The sequence below is a fragment of the Astatotilapia calliptera genome, chromosome 7, assembly GCF_900246225.1.
Source record: "Astatotilapia calliptera chromosome 7, fAstCal1.2, whole genome shotgun sequence".
In the NCBI taxonomy this organism is placed as follows: domain Eukaryota; kingdom Metazoa; phylum Chordata; class Actinopteri; order Cichliformes; family Cichlidae; genus Astatotilapia; species Astatotilapia calliptera.
Window position 1 is genome coordinate 11,087,666 of NC_039308.1, and position 15,556 is coordinate 11,103,221.

General features: G+C 37.9%; 1 protein-coding gene across 2 annotated transcripts in view; it reads right to left on the reverse strand.

The window, feature by feature from the left end:
* Positions 1-6,629: 6,629 nt before the first annotated feature.
* Positions 6,630-15,556, reverse strand: part of pi4kaa (phosphatidylinositol 4-kinase, catalytic, alpha a) — a 41,975-nt gene continuing 33,048 nt past the window's right edge. For both annotated transcript variants that reach the window (XM_026173034.1, XM_026173033.1), the window contains exons 44-54: positions 14,187-14,316; positions 14,011-14,081; positions 13,087-13,159; positions 12,804-12,984; positions 12,609-12,713; positions 11,633-11,758; positions 10,661-10,781; positions 10,241-10,400; positions 9,962-10,051; positions 7,963-8,046; positions 6,630-7,745 (exon numbers count right to left, since the gene is read on the reverse strand). In XM_026173034.1, coding sequence (XP_026028819.1) covers positions 7,694-7,745; positions 7,963-8,046; positions 9,962-10,051; positions 10,241-10,400; positions 10,661-10,781; positions 11,633-11,758; positions 12,609-12,713; positions 12,804-12,984; positions 13,087-13,159; positions 14,011-14,081; positions 14,187-14,316 — 1,193 coding nt within the window. In that variant the 3' untranslated portion in view covers positions 6,630-7,693. The remainder of the gene's footprint in view (positions 7,746-7,962; positions 8,047-9,961; positions 10,052-10,240; positions 10,401-10,660; positions 10,782-11,632; positions 11,759-12,608; positions 12,714-12,803; positions 12,985-13,086; positions 13,160-14,010; positions 14,082-14,186; positions 14,317-15,556) is intronic.

Consider the following 15,556-nt stretch of genomic DNA (forward strand, 5'->3'; position numbering starts at 1 on the left):
TCTTCATCCATGTAGACGCTACCACTTTAATCTGCAATATAATAATAAAGTGTCACTGCTGCTGCTGTCAGGACAGTAATCAAATATAAGACATACTGTGCTTTCGAATACCACGCTAATAACACAACAATAACAGAGAGAACTGGTCCTAGCTGGCAGCTTTTTGAACTGCGCGGAATTTGAACTGTTGACATTTCTCCTTAGATGTACAAAGAAAAGTAAATGATCAAGGACAAAGTATGACAAAGTTCTCAAAGACAGCTAAAAAGACACGTATGACAACAGAGAGATCCAGTATACCTACACAGAGACATAATTTTCACAACGAGACAGAATGGTTAATAGAACACGTCAGTGACAAAACAACGACACAATAATACACACTTAAATTATTATTTTATTTTATTTATTTTGTACTGTAAAATTAATATTTTGTCGAGGGGGTGCAAACCTAGAATTAAATATAGCATATTATTAATTCGTAAAGATAAAGGTGGCTTCTCTCACACAAGTCTCCGAGATTGCTACTTTGCTGCTCAACTCAAAATAGTTATACAATGGTGTGATGATACTTGTGAGGCCCAATGGAAAAGAAATATATAATATGTGTGGGGTCATTCCAATACAAGCCCTGATAGGAGATCAGAAACTGACAACAGCTTGTCAGAAAGAACTGAACCCCTTGGCATCTTTTACATTGCTTATTTGGTTTGATTGAGTAAAAGAACTAAACCTAAGGAACCACATTTTCAAGTACTTAAGTGGGTGGCTTATGACTGTGAGTTTAAACCAAACCAAATGGATTTAAAATTTAAAAACTGGTCACATAAAGGGATTAATGTATATTGTGAAATTATGGATAAGAATGGCCTTCAAAGTTTTCAAATATTAAAAAATATATATGAGTTAGGAAAAAGTGACTTTTTCAGATTCCTGCAATTACAGCAATATTTGTCCTCAAAAGTGACTAAAGAAATTAATACTCAACCTAATGAAATAATGAATCTGATTTTGCAAACATACTTTAAGGGATGTAAGTCAATAATCTCTAAACTCTACCAGAGTATATTAAAAAGTAGGGGAACATCAACAGATTATATTAAAAAAAGATGGGAGAAAGAGTTGTCCACTGTTATATCTTCTGAACAATGGGACAATATGTGTGAGACTGCTACTTCAACCTCATCTTCTGCCAACTGGCAAAAATTTAGTTGGAAAAACTTGGTATGATTTTTCATAACACCAAAACAACAAACAGGGGGAAATTCCTCATGCTGGGGGAGCTGTGGGAAACTGTTGCAAATCATACCAACATATTCTGGTCTTGTCGAAAACTCTCTAAATTTTGGGGAGATGTCAAAGATAGAATAGACTATAGGCTTTAAATCAAAACAACGGTCCGTCATAACATTTTATTTAGGAGACTTACCCGAAGAATTAATTAATTAATATACTGACCCTACTGTTCTGGATGACTGGTTGAGCGTTGTTGAGGAGATTCATAAAATGGAAAAACTTACCTTTTGATTAACCCTTGGAGGCTTTAAGTCAAAAAAGGGTCCCTTTTTTGACTTAAAGCCTCCAAGGGTTAAGGTTGCAAGCTAATATTTATACCACAAGATGGTGTAATCTATCCGAAATGAGTATGGGTCTCTCTCTCTCTCCCCCTCCCTCACACACACACACACACCTTTTTTTTTCTTTCCTGTTTGCGCCTACTCACAGCTATATAAACTTCTGCAGGCCTCTCCTAGGCTGTTCATACATCTGTATATGTGTTGTCAATTCATGAAAATAATGTCATGTTCTCATTGCCAGAATTGCTTTGTAGGGGAAAAGCTGTGTTTTTCAGTCGACTGCTTGTTTTGTTATTTGTTGTTTGTTTGTTGTTTTCCTTTTCTGTTATAAAAATATTTAAAACCTTTATATTAAAAACTAAGTAATAAAAACATTTTATATTCTGTTTTGTCTTGTTTGTTTTTTAATGGAAGAACTGTGCAGACTGCTTAAAGCTGCTTGAGAGTTTGAAGAGTGCATGATATTGTTAAAGGCACCAAATGAGGGGACTTCATCTGGCGCAGCCAAACTAAAGAGGTAAAAATAAACAGAATATATTCAGCAAAATGGAAACCCAAACACCAGAGGAAGAAGCGTGGGACCCCAATTGGGGGCCTTGGCAACAATGTTGGCCCAATCCACACTTTATACCCAGTGAAGGGCCTTGGCAGCAGTAGCCCAATGCCTAATTTATACCCAGTGATAGCAGACCTCCATTTAATATGAGAGATAGGTTGCTGCACTAAGATTCCAACTGCAGGAATCTCAGCACATTCAGCCAACAAGTCATTACAAAATGGTAGCTGCAAATCACAAAGCTGCCAAGTGTAAAACCCATAATGATTGGCTTCGCTTGCAGTTAAAGTGCTGCAGAGAAAATGCAGAAAAATACATTCTCGAGCTCCAAGAACAGCTGGAAGAGGCTCACAGAAACAGGCCTGAGTCCAGCACAGAGGAGAACTCTCTGAGGAGAGTGATGCTCCTGTTGAAGAGAGCAACACAGCTAACACTGCTGTGGAGCTGAGTGTGAAGGCTTCAACACAAACCACAGAGACTCCAGAGCTGAAAATAACTGGAGGGAGAAGCTGAATTGGAATCCAATGTAAGAAACAGCAGCAGGAGATTGAACAGCTCCGTGAGCAACTCCTCAAAGTAAAAAAAGATATAGAAGAGGAAGTTGCAGAATGCAAGAATAAGAACAACAAGCCCACTGTGAGTTCACAGACCTCAAAATCAAACTCTGCACCAGTAAAGCCCTTTGTGGAAAAAAAATCAATTGAAGGTGCAAAACTTTTAACAAGAACTGGAAAAGACCGAAGCTTCCTAATGGAAACTGTAGCAAAACCAGGAGAACACAAACATAAAAAACAAACTCCAGGAAGCAGAAGAAGAAAAGATAATACTGCAGCAGACTGTGCAGTCTCTGGAAGAGACAATGAAAAACCAAGAAGAGTCCAACGTTACCAAACCAGATAATTGGCAACATCATCCCAATTCAAACAATGTATCCAATGATGAGTTGTCACAAACAGAACCCAATCCAAACTTTATACCTAATGATGGGTTGTGGCAACCAGAGCACAGTGCCCACTTTATACCCAATGATGGGCAGTGGCATTACTAAACTAGATCATTCTCAGGCCCAAAATGAGACACTCGACGAGACTGTGCAAGAAAAACACATAAAGGAGGCCAGCAATACCAAACAAGAAAATCCAGAGGCCAAAGATGAAAACATGTGCAAAAAGAAAAAGAACAAGAAGCTCTGCTGGCTGCTTAGACTATTCACTTAACTGACTTCAACTCCATTTCCTATAAAATAATCAATTATACACCACTAAATATTAATAGCAAATAACTGTGTTAGCCAGAGAGTTACTTCCAGTGCCTAAAGGTCAATTTTAAGGCATATTTGCTTTAATTTTCTGACATATATAACCCCCTCCCCCCAAACCACAGCAGATGCCCACCCGTTCCCCAGCCTGGTACTTTGGGATGTTTTCATTTCCACTGTCGCCAAGTGCTTGCTCACAAGGGATTGTTGTTTTTTATCTTTAATTCAGTTGTATGAAAATTCTGCTGAATTGATTAACTTCCGCTTATCCTTTTCAGGGTCGCAGGGGGCACTGGAGCCTATCCCAGCTGTCTTAGGGCGAGAGGCAGGGTACACCCTGGACACCAGATCAACACATAGACCCACTTTCACACCTATGGGCAATTTAGTGTTTCCAATTAACCTAACAAAACACAGGAAGAACATGGGAACTCCAAACAGAAAGACCCTAGCCTGATGGTGGAATTGAACTGAAGACCTTCTTGCTGTGAGGCAACAGTGCTAACCACCTTAACTTAACACTAGAAATAAATATCTACTGTTGATAACCTTTGGAGCAATATTAATGAAATCCATATAACAACATGCCTGGCTCAATGGTTCATGGAACTATTAACAGTTACTGCACAAAAATATTATGCATTATTGATTTCAATATATTGATTTTTGTATCTTGCTACTAGCTAGCACTAAGTCCAGTTTTCAGAGTTTCAGAAAGACCAGCTTGAACAAGAAGAGTTCAGTTCTGCCAGCTATTTGTCTTGGGGCTTCTTTGTGAATGACAATTCATCCCACAATCATCATGTTCTTTGTGCTACTGGTATAAACCACCAGTCTCTGTGATGCCCAGTGTTAAATAAAGGTTTGTTATTTTACAAATTTTTGGTTATTTTTATGGATATCAGATGACCACATTTAGAACATAATTACAGAAATTTAAAAAATCACATTGTTTAAGTATGGAAAAAAAACCTACTAAAATTAAACAACTGCACTTTGTGCTTCTTATTGTTCCAACTGTTGTAAGGAGTCTGCTTAAGTTTCTTCAGATAGGTCAAAGGTCAGTGCCGTTGGCTTTATGGTCTTCCAACTCTTCCTTCTTGCTTGTCTTCATTCAGTGGTTGCCAGGCTCACATAACCTATAAAACTAATGTTATCTGATACCTTCAAACACTATTATTTTAAGGAAAGTTTGATTTTTTTACGGTTTGTTTTGTCTGCTATGATTTTTTTTTTTACTTTTTTTTTTTTTTTTACTTTTCTTCTCTTTTTTTTTCACCTCAGAAAGAAATGAAAAAAAGGAGTAGAGAAAAAATAAAAGAAAGGGGTAAAAGAAATAAACATTAACAAAGAAAAGTACAAAACGTATGTAAAAGAATGAAATGAAAAAGAAAACAAGGAAAAAACAAAAAAACAAAACAAGGAACAGCTAAAAAAAAAAAAAGAGCCAATGTAAGGAGAAAGGAAACATGTCAATGAAATAAGACTTAGAGGAACACAAAAAAAAAGAATTAATGATACACTGACAGTCTGATTCTGGTGAAATGTTAACATTTATTCTGACAATAACAAGTTTCCACACATTAGCAGAAAAAAAAAAAACGGATGCTCATCTAAACAATGCACTAAACAACTGTCCCCCCCCCCCCCCCCACACACACACACACACCATATGGCTATTTCTATGAGGGCATTAATGAATGCACTCCCAGGCCCTTAATCCTGACCCATACTTAATTCTGTTCTGAACCCTAGAACAGCTCAATGAAGGTCTGTCACAAAATGATGACCAGAAAAAATTCCCTGACTTCACTCCCAGCTAAAACCCAGACTGTACCTCACAAAGACAATCATATATGGGTAAAGCATGCAAGATGACCAAAGCTTCAGAGAGATATTGGTTAACATAAGGGATGACTTACATGTTTAAAATAACAGAATTTCAGTAAAACCTACTACTGACCTCAGCAGGGACATTCTCCCATTTAATTTCCATATACTCAAACGCTTTGAGAAATACAATAAGAAAACATGGCTGCAGCATTAAACTTTTCACACAAGGACTAGGACAGAGGGAATCATTGCAATTTCATTTGCAGAACACAACACACAGATACAAGATTAATACACATAAATATATATTGCATAAAGTTATTTTTATGTCAAGTATTACTACAGTTGTGATTCTATGGGAAGGAGAAATGGCTTTTTAGGTATAATCATCATCTGCATCAGTAAGCCAAGAGGATTGTTTTGATACAAAGATTAATAATAATGTTAATATGAGGAATGCTTCCAAACAGGGTTTTGCAGACATGTTGCACACATGTATTCTGACACATGCTATCAGACAGACAGAATAGTAGTAACCAATGGGTCATGGTCCAGCCTGTGTGCTGTATTTAAGCATTTAATACTACACGTGGGGGAAAAAATGTAAAAACAAACAAATAGTGCAGGAGAAATAAAGAAAAAGACAAGAAAAAGAAAACAAGAGATGGAGAAATAAAGAATTAAAGTAATAAGAAATGATAGAGTGGCGTAAAGCTAAGTAGGAAAGAAAAATGAAAGAAAAAGGGATCGGAATGAAAAATTAAAAATGGAGAGAAACATGGAAAAATCTGGAAGAAGGGTAAAGAGCAAAGTAAAAAGTGAAAAGAAATAAGGAAGTAGTAAAAAGAAACTGAAAAAGTAGGAAAAATGAATTTCTTGGTTAAGTTTGTGGGCCTATTTTAGGTCTATTCACTACAACACCTTGTGCTTTTATTTCCAGTGTTCTCTAACCTGGAACTCCTTTCTGGTGTAGCAGCTGATTCAAATTTGGCTCCTCTCGAGTAATAAAGTAGGCCACAGATGTTAAGCACTGTGTTTCAGTGTACATGGAATTTCACATTTGGACTACCTGGTTTTGCCACCTTTTTGGATCCATTCCAAGAGTTTATAAAAATTTCAGTGAAATCAAAGATACATTATTTGCTCTTTTCCTCTTGGAAAAATATTGCTGCCACCAAATTGTTCGGACTCTTATTCATTGCATTTAATGTACTAGCACCATGGCCCCTCAAGTAACGACAACCTATAACCACTATAAAGTAAAATCTTGTTTTTTTTGCTCATTAACACTGTAAGTCAAGATAAGATAAGGTTCACTTTTCTTTTTTTTGTCTGAGTTGTGCCTCTATTTTCTAATCTAAAGACAGGCAGTAGCAAGAAAAGACGCACAGTCCTGCACAATAAACGCTGCATGAAAGTCTTTTAATATTGCTCATATTCGCGTATGTTAATGTAACTATTTTGTTCATACAAAATAAGTTTTGTATTTTGATTGTGAGTAACATATGCCATGCACATTCCAGCTGCAACACTTGCTCTCTTTATGTGTTATTTAACAGTAATTGTACTAACGTGAGCTGTTTTGCAGATTAAGTAAGTGCTACTTAAATGTATAACTTCGCAGAACTTTCTACTGTGTGCATCTGCTCTAGACAAATAGAGATACAATGACAACTATTGGTAAATTAGTGGAAACAAAAGGCTCAACCAGAACCAAAGTTTAGTGTAAAAATGCCTCCATACAACAGATATGACATATAAAGACTTGCATGAAAAGGTGTAACCATTAAATTAGCACAGTTAAAAGTTTGTCACACATAACTCTACACATATATCACAGAAACCGCCTGTGCTGATGTGATTCTACAGCAAATAATCTACAGTACAAGCTACAGCATGAGTATGTCTGATTCTCTAAACACCTTTACATTTCTAAAGACTACTGTTAGGTTAAATGTTGATTGACTGCTGCGTTCATTTTGGATGAATTTAAAAACATCTACATTTTTTTCAGAGTATTTTAATGTCTTACATTTGAGCTTTAATCTCTCGACTGTAGGCAGGTGAAGCTGCAGAAATACTGTACTCAATAAAGTGCATCGAAATGGGTAACAGCATAGGAACAAAATGATAACAGCTGCTTTTTACAAACACTGTAAAGATGGCTCCCTTTTAGGCCAAGTTCCTCTAATGTGACCCTTAAGTTAGTGTTTGCACAGTAACAAGTAACAGCATCAAGAAAATACTTAAAGGGCGTTTCAGATACCTGTTTAGTAAACGACACACATCATTTTTCAGTCTTGTGTAAGTAATTACATGAGAATGAGATGATTTAGCGTTAAAGTGCATCATTTTTGCCAAAATCTGAGGAGCAGAGTAGTGTTCGGGACCACCACCTCATTCAGTTTTATAAAAACACAGCATTGCTCGTTTGTTCTGGATGCACAGTGGAAGGCTGACAGACGATCTTCAGTATGGAATCTGGTTTTGGTAGTACTGCAGCATGTCGTATGTCTTGCTCCTGTTAAAATGAAGTTAACAAATATTTATTAGAAGGAACAATGTTAAAGCAAAAAGGTGTTTCTATATTTTTATTATTAACTATGGGTGTGTTAATAAAGTTATTTAATATCCCAAAATGACACTATACAATATTTGACCAATTTTGGCAATGGGCTTATACATTTGTCTTCTGTAACAACTGCAGCACAAATTAAGTAATGCAAGTATTTTGTCACCTGCTACTGAGGAAACAGCTTTGGATGACTTTGATGATGAATGCTGCCGCTTCTTTTTCACTCATTTGTGGATTAAAACGTCCTCTGACAAAAAACAAAAGAAAAAAACAATCAATGTGAACACATTTTGGGTGGAAATAACAGTTTCACAGTCCAGTGGCACTGGAAGTGTGCTTTACATGCTGCACTCATTGTTTTTTTTTTTAACTCCAGGTGGCTGCGTTTTGTTTGTCTTCCTTTTTTGACACCTACAGAATAGCTGTCAAAACACATACAGGGAGTGCAGAATTATTAGGCAAATGAGTATTTTGTCCACATCATCCTCTTCATGCATGTTGTCTTACTCCAAGCTGTATAGGCTCGAAAGCCTACTACCAATTAAGCATATTAGGTGATGTGCATCTCTGTAATGAGAAGGGGTGTGGTCTAATGACATCGACAACCTATATCAGGTGTGCATAATTATTAGGCAACTTCCTTTCCTTTGGCAAAATGGGTCAAAAGAAGGACTTGACAGGCTCAGAAAAGTCAAAAATAGTGAGATATCTTGCAGAGGGATGCAGCAGTCTCAAAATTGCAAAGCTTCTGAAGCGTGATCATCGAACAATCAAGCGTTTCATTCAAAATAGTCAACAGGGTCGCAAGAAGCGTGTGGAAAAACCAAGGCGCAAAATAACTGCCCATGAACTGAGAAAAGTCAAGCGTGCAGCTGCCAAGATGCCACTTGCCACCAGTTTGGCCATATTTCAGAGCTGCAACATCACTGGAGTGCCCAAAAGCACAAGGTGTGCAATACTCAGAGACATGGCCAAGGTAAGAAAGGCTGAAAGACGACCACCACTGAACAAGACACACAAGCTGAAACGTCAAGACTGGGCCAAGAAATATCTCGAGACTGGTTTTTCTAAGGTTTTATGGACTGATGAAATGAGAGTGAGTCTTGATGGGCCAGATGGATGGGCCCATGGCTGGATTGGTAAAGGGCAGAGAGCTCCAGTCCGACTCAGACGCCAGCAAGGTGGAGGTGGAGTACTGGTTTGGGCTGGTATCATCAAAGATGAGCTTGTGGGGCTTTTTCGGGTTGAGGATGGAGTCAAGTTCAACTCCCAGTCCTACTGCCAGTTTCTGGAAGACACCTTCTTCAAGCAGTGGTACAGGAAGAAGTCTGCATCCTTCAAGAAAAACTTGATTTTCATGCAGGACCAATGCTCCATCACACGCGTCCACGTACTCCACAGCGTGGCTGGCAAGAAAGGGTATAAAAGAAGAAAAACTAATGACATGGCCTCCTTGTTCACCTGATCTGAACCCCATTGAGAACCTGTGGTCCATCATCAAATGTGAGATTTACAAGGAGGGAAAACAGTACACCTCTCTGAACAGTGTCTGGGAGGCTGTGGTTGCTGCTGCACGCAATGTTGATGGTGAACAGATCAAAACACTGACAGAATCCATGGATGGCAGGCTTTTGAGTGTCCTTGCAAAGAAAGGTGGCTATATTGGTCGCTGATTTGTTTTTGTTTTGTTTTTGAATGTCAGAAATGTATATTTGTGAATGTGGAGATGTTATATTGGTGTCACTGGTAAAAATAAATAATTGAAATGGGTATATATTTGTTTTTTGTTCAGTTGCCTAATAATTATGCACAGTAATAGTCACCTGCACACACAGATATCCCCCTAAAATAGCTAAAACTAAAAACAAACTAAAACTACTTCCAAAAACATTCAGCTTTGATATTAATGAGTTTTTTGGGTTCATTGAGAACATGGTTGTTGTTCAATAATAAAATTATTCCTCAAAAATACAACTTGCCTAATAATTCTGCACTCCCTGTATTACCAAATATTTATTTCTATACTAGTTTTTATAGTGCTCTAGTCTCAGATAAATTGGCAGGATTTTACTACATGGGAGATTTTTGACATAATATTGACTACATACAATATAACTCACCATAGAAGCAAAAACACTCAGATGTCACACTGTTGAACTTACTTGAGAAGTTTTATGGTTTGTCCTCTGAAACATGGGAGTCCAGTGTCCAGCATAAGGGTCACTAGAGAAACTACTGCATCCATGTATGGGCTGTTTGACCAGAGAAAACAAAACATAAACTTACAATACCAACAACTTCTTCGCCACTACTTTCTTCACAGATGAATCCCATGTAGCACAAAAATTAATTGACAGAAACCTTTAAACAACCATGAAAGCCTTTTTGTTTTCTAAAAAAGTACGCGAGACACTTGTTTGTTTGTTTTTTCAGCTTCATACCGTACAGCCAGATATCCTCTGACACACATCTCCATGAACCATTTAAAAGGTGTGGCCTCCATCTTGCCTCCCATGATCATCACCATCTCATCTGTCAGCTTGATGTCTGGCTCCCAGCCCAGGTTACCTCCAGGAGAGCTCTCAAACATGAAGCCAAAATCTGCAAACAAAATATGCCAAACCTTCACCATTACTCTGTAAAATTGATGAAACTACTCTCTGGTGTGTACAATCTTGTTTTAAAACATTGTGCCCAGATTTGAGCAATAATTAATACAAGTTAATAATGATCATAATTACTGAAACAATAATAACTACTGTCCATCAAGTGTGGACATTCAAGAAGCTTACAGTTAAAAAAAATCATAAAATAATAATAGTTAAAAAAGGAAACATCCAGATCAAACCCATACACCCCACCTATGTGAATGAGGTGGCCCTTGCTGTCCAGCATGATGTTGCCATTGTGTCTGTCTTTGATTTGCAGCAGGAACAGCAAAAGGCTGTAAGCGGCCATACTGCGGATGAAGTTGTAACGAGCCTGCAGAAAGAACATACACGTGATAATGAGGTATAATTATGCCCATTTCCCACCACATTCAAAAATCTCTCAGATGACAGTTCAGTCCATGTTCCCCAAAGCATTCACACAAGGATCATGGATATGCCTTTTTCTTTTCATGTCAGGAACTCATTATTAATTTTATACACATCTTATCCATTCTCACAAGGAACATCATAAAGAGTGACAGGTGTCAGATTTTACTAGTGTTTCAGTACAGTTTTAGATAAGCAGGTTAAGTTCGTCTATTAAGAGAAGTGACTGTTAAGAAAGCTTCACAACAAAATTGTTTTTCAGTTAGGTCTTTTGTATGGCTGGTTACACTCAACTATAGCTTGATAAATAGTTAGTTTAGTTTGTCTCATAAGATGGCTCCTGTGTCACGCTAAGAGATAAGAGAGTCATATATCTCTGCTGTGACCACACAAACAATGTATGTGATTTCTCTCGCTTAAACCACAACGTTGTGTGTTGAAAACCGCTTTGTGCTACTATTGGTCCACACATGCTGGTCACTGTTACTGAACTGATGTTTAGGAGTCTTAGCAGACTAAGCTAGCAATATACACCTTGCTTAAAATGGCAGACAGCAAACCACCAACCACAACGTGTCCCTGTGATTACTAAATTTCAGATTAAGACACTCATGACACATGTCTGTAGCCATATGGCTATTCCACTTTTACTTTGAAAAGACTTTTTGGCAGGCTATCCTACTAGGCTAGCCTGTCATACTAGAACCATCTATGAATCCTTCTGAACTATTAATAAATCCTCATTATGAAATATGCAAAACTGATTTGAACAGTCCCATAATTTAAGCTCCATACCTTCTGGAAGGCGAGGGTGGATTCATCACCATACTGATTCCGGAAGTAATCATACATCCCAAAGTCAGTCTGTCTACCGAGCTGGTCCCTGGATTTACAATCTGGGATGCACTCAATCACACCACACTGAGAAAGAGAAGATGCGATGATGTGTGACGTTTATCAGAATATCCTCCATTATTATCCCAAATCAGCTACAGAAGCTTACAGGAAAAGTAACTTTGTGGCAGATGCACAAAATGTCAAGTCGACAATTTTCTCTGATGTACATTAGTTTGTAAAACATACACCATGTTTAGGGTCACTTTCCAACATGGTCTGTCTTTAGAATAACAACAACAACAACAACAAAACTGGATATGCTCATTTACAGTATTAAAAAAATAATGTGGAAGCTTACTGGCATTTGTTTTACATTTAAAGATGATATTTTATACAAAATTAATGTTTTCATTGTTTTAGAGTACAATTACAAAGTATGTAATATGACGATACCATTGTTTTTTCTTTCTGTGTATCTGAACACTGTACTGGTTTACAGTGATGTCAAACCAGGACAGGTACGCACAGCTGGAACAGAGCCAAGCTGGCAGTTGCTTTGCATTGTAGCATTATATTTATTTTTACTGAGTAACTAGAAGAGTTGCTCTAGCATGTTCCAGTTTGTCAAGATGCTGCTGACCTGCACAAACACTGAAACAATAGGGGGATGTAGATGTGTCAGAATGAATTTTACATAGTATTTTAAGCTGTAAATAAAATAAAACATTTTGGGGACAATGCAATTTGAATTAGAGCTACATAGAGCTGTATTCCATTCCTATAGTGTTCTATTTGGATTGTTTTATTATTTTTATAAATAAAATGATGAAAAATCTTTAAAAAAAAAACAAACATTAAATTTTTTATACTTAGTACTGAAGTAAATGGGGAAAGGAGATGAAAGCAGAAGAGATAATAGAGAAAAGAACCATACCCCTGGTGCAGTAGCCACCACTCTGTAAGGGAAGACGAACAGATCCAGGCCGACCAGCTGGAAGATATTCTTAAAAAGCCCTATGATCTGCAGTGCAAGCATATCCTGGAGAAATGAGAAAAACACAAAGGGAAATTAGTCTGAGTATGAAGTATGAAGTGTCAGACATTGATCAGTCAAAGAAAAATGTTGTACCTGTCTGCAGTCATCTCCCACTTTGAAGATGGCTGCCTGCCAGCAAACCTTCTTTGACCCATCTGGATTCTCCTCTCCATCTTCCAGAGAGTCTGATGGGCAGCGGAGACCCTCCCTCTCTAGTTCACTCACTCCGCAGCGCTTCACCTTGAACTTGGCCAGATAGGGAGCCTTGGCAGCACTGCAAACACAGAAAACACACACAAACACACACTCCCATAAGTTACAGTCATACTTATCATTGAAACTACTCTATGAAACACAAATAAAGACCCAACATTACCTCTGCATAGGTGTTCCAGACTTATAATCAATGTCCAGTACTATGGCTTCAGGATTACTAGGCAGGTAACAACCTAGAAAACAGCAAGACAAGATACAAACATAAGACTCAAACTCTGAAAGGACAGAAGGGCCTGAAGCACAATGACTAATTCACAGCTTCTGCCTTTGCAAGCAGACTAACATTTCAGCACTGCTGTGTCTTTGTCAGAGTAAACAGAGCAGTGTTGTAACCTTAAATCTGTTTGCAAAATTAAAGGGTGTAAATTAAACACTTTAATCTGTCCCTTCAAAGCTTGCTCTCCTAAGAAGCACACTATACAGGCAGGAAGAAATGCCTGACCTTATAAGAATACACCTTTATTTTACAACACAAAGGGCTTATGCAATGTTTTAGTATCACAACACAGGCATGTGTTTGTCTGTATGGACAAAAGGTATTATATATTGGCCAAGTGGTTGGAAACAAAACAAACTGATTCTGTGAAGTGAAGATATTTTATCAATATCATTTGACACAATGAAAGAACATTATGTAAGTCTTTAAGGGACAGTCTGTAAATAAATAGCTGTAAATAAATAGCTGCAGGATCCTTATTCAGACCCATACAATATGACTAAGAGCAAGCAAATATATTTATTCATCTTCATATTGATATTTTTTCTTTTTTTGTGCTCGGTACAAGCTCGGTACAGAGTTTTACGTTATAATGTATTATAATGAATGTAAAGTACTGGTGGATGCTCATAATAAACATGACCAAAGTCATTTTTTCTACTCTCTATATGATGTCATTTTGAGCACCCCACCCTGTTTATACAATGTGATGTTAAAATATTTAGATTAAAACTGTTTTCACAGAAGATTTAACTGAAGTTTACAGTTTACAGAGTCACCCATATTTACTCTCAGACAGTTCCTTACCTGGCTGCACTTTGATATCGGACAGAGCTTTGAGGCAAGCTCTCTTTCTCTCCTCGCCCTTTGGAACTGGCCTGGGGAAAAACGCAAGCAGCAAACACAGCAGAATTTAAACTTCTCTGTGGTTGTGGCACATACATGACCCTGACGAATAGCAGAATACTAGCTAACAGACTTACTTGATAATAGCAGAAACGTTGGTGATTTTGTTGAAGAAGTCAAACTCTCTCTGGTAGAAATCTTTGGCAGGACCTGACAGTGAACCTATGATCTCCTCAACCATCTGCTCCAACAGCTCCCCAATGTCAGCTATGCAGAAACATTCATTTTAATTTTAAGTTTTTCTATTCTACTTGAGAACGCTCTTTATACAGCGTGTCTTATTCACACACACACACACACACACACACACACACACACACACACACACACACACACACACACACACACACACACACACTTTTTTCTATGTCTAAGCTCTCTCTATATATATATTTCACACAGATTCACATTTTGAGAAACACAGTAGGGGCAACTCATGTATCATGCCCAAGTATACTTTAATATGCAGACTAATATACATGGTTGATGTGGTTGATTTCGGAAGAGAGCACAAATAGCCTCCACTTTGCTTGGCTTGGTTTCATCTGAAGGGTGAATTACTCTTTAGTACGCTTAAATGTCTGATGTCAATAGGAGATCAACTATGGTTTCTCTTTAGTGCAGCAGGGAATGTGGTTGAAGACAATATCGCGAGAGCATTTCTCTGGTTTCCAGAAAGTCTATTGTACCAGCAAAAGTTGATCATACTGGTGGTGAATATTTTCACCACCAGTATCTGTCTATAATTTGAACTGATGAACTAGAGCTGGGGAGCGTGGGCTCTATTGCTGGTGCTTCACCACTTCATTTGTCTCATGGGTTGTGGCCTTACAGAACACATGACTGGACTTTTCAATAGTGGGCATGGTGTACAGTACTTATCAGAGGTGTGGACTCGAGTCACATGACTTGGACTCGAGTCAGACTCGAGTCATTAATTTTATGACTTTAGACTTGACTTGAAAAAATGTTCTAAGACTTGTGACTTGACTTGGACTTTTACACTGATGACCTGGGACTTGAATTGGACTTGAACCGGTTTACTTGAAAAGACTTGATATTTCACCCCAAATATATAATTTAACATACATATTATATAGAGATTGAAATGTGACATCATTCAGGGGTAAAACCGCAAAGAATTCTGGGAACTCGTGGCAAGAGGTACTAGCGCACGCAGGCTTTCAATTGAAATCAGTCACACAGCGATAAAAAGAAACACAAAAATGGCAAGAAGCTGTTGTATTATTAACTGCAATAGCCGGTCGCATGACAGCCACGGGAAGCCGACGGGTAAAGAGATCGGTTGTTATCGGATTACGTCTTGAAGAGAAATTGTTCAAGCCATGTTTCCGAAGTAACAAACAGGCGACGGGTGGCCTGGATTGCAGCCATCCAAAGACCAAATATAACGTCCCAGAACCCTCCAGCTCACAGGTTAGTCTGC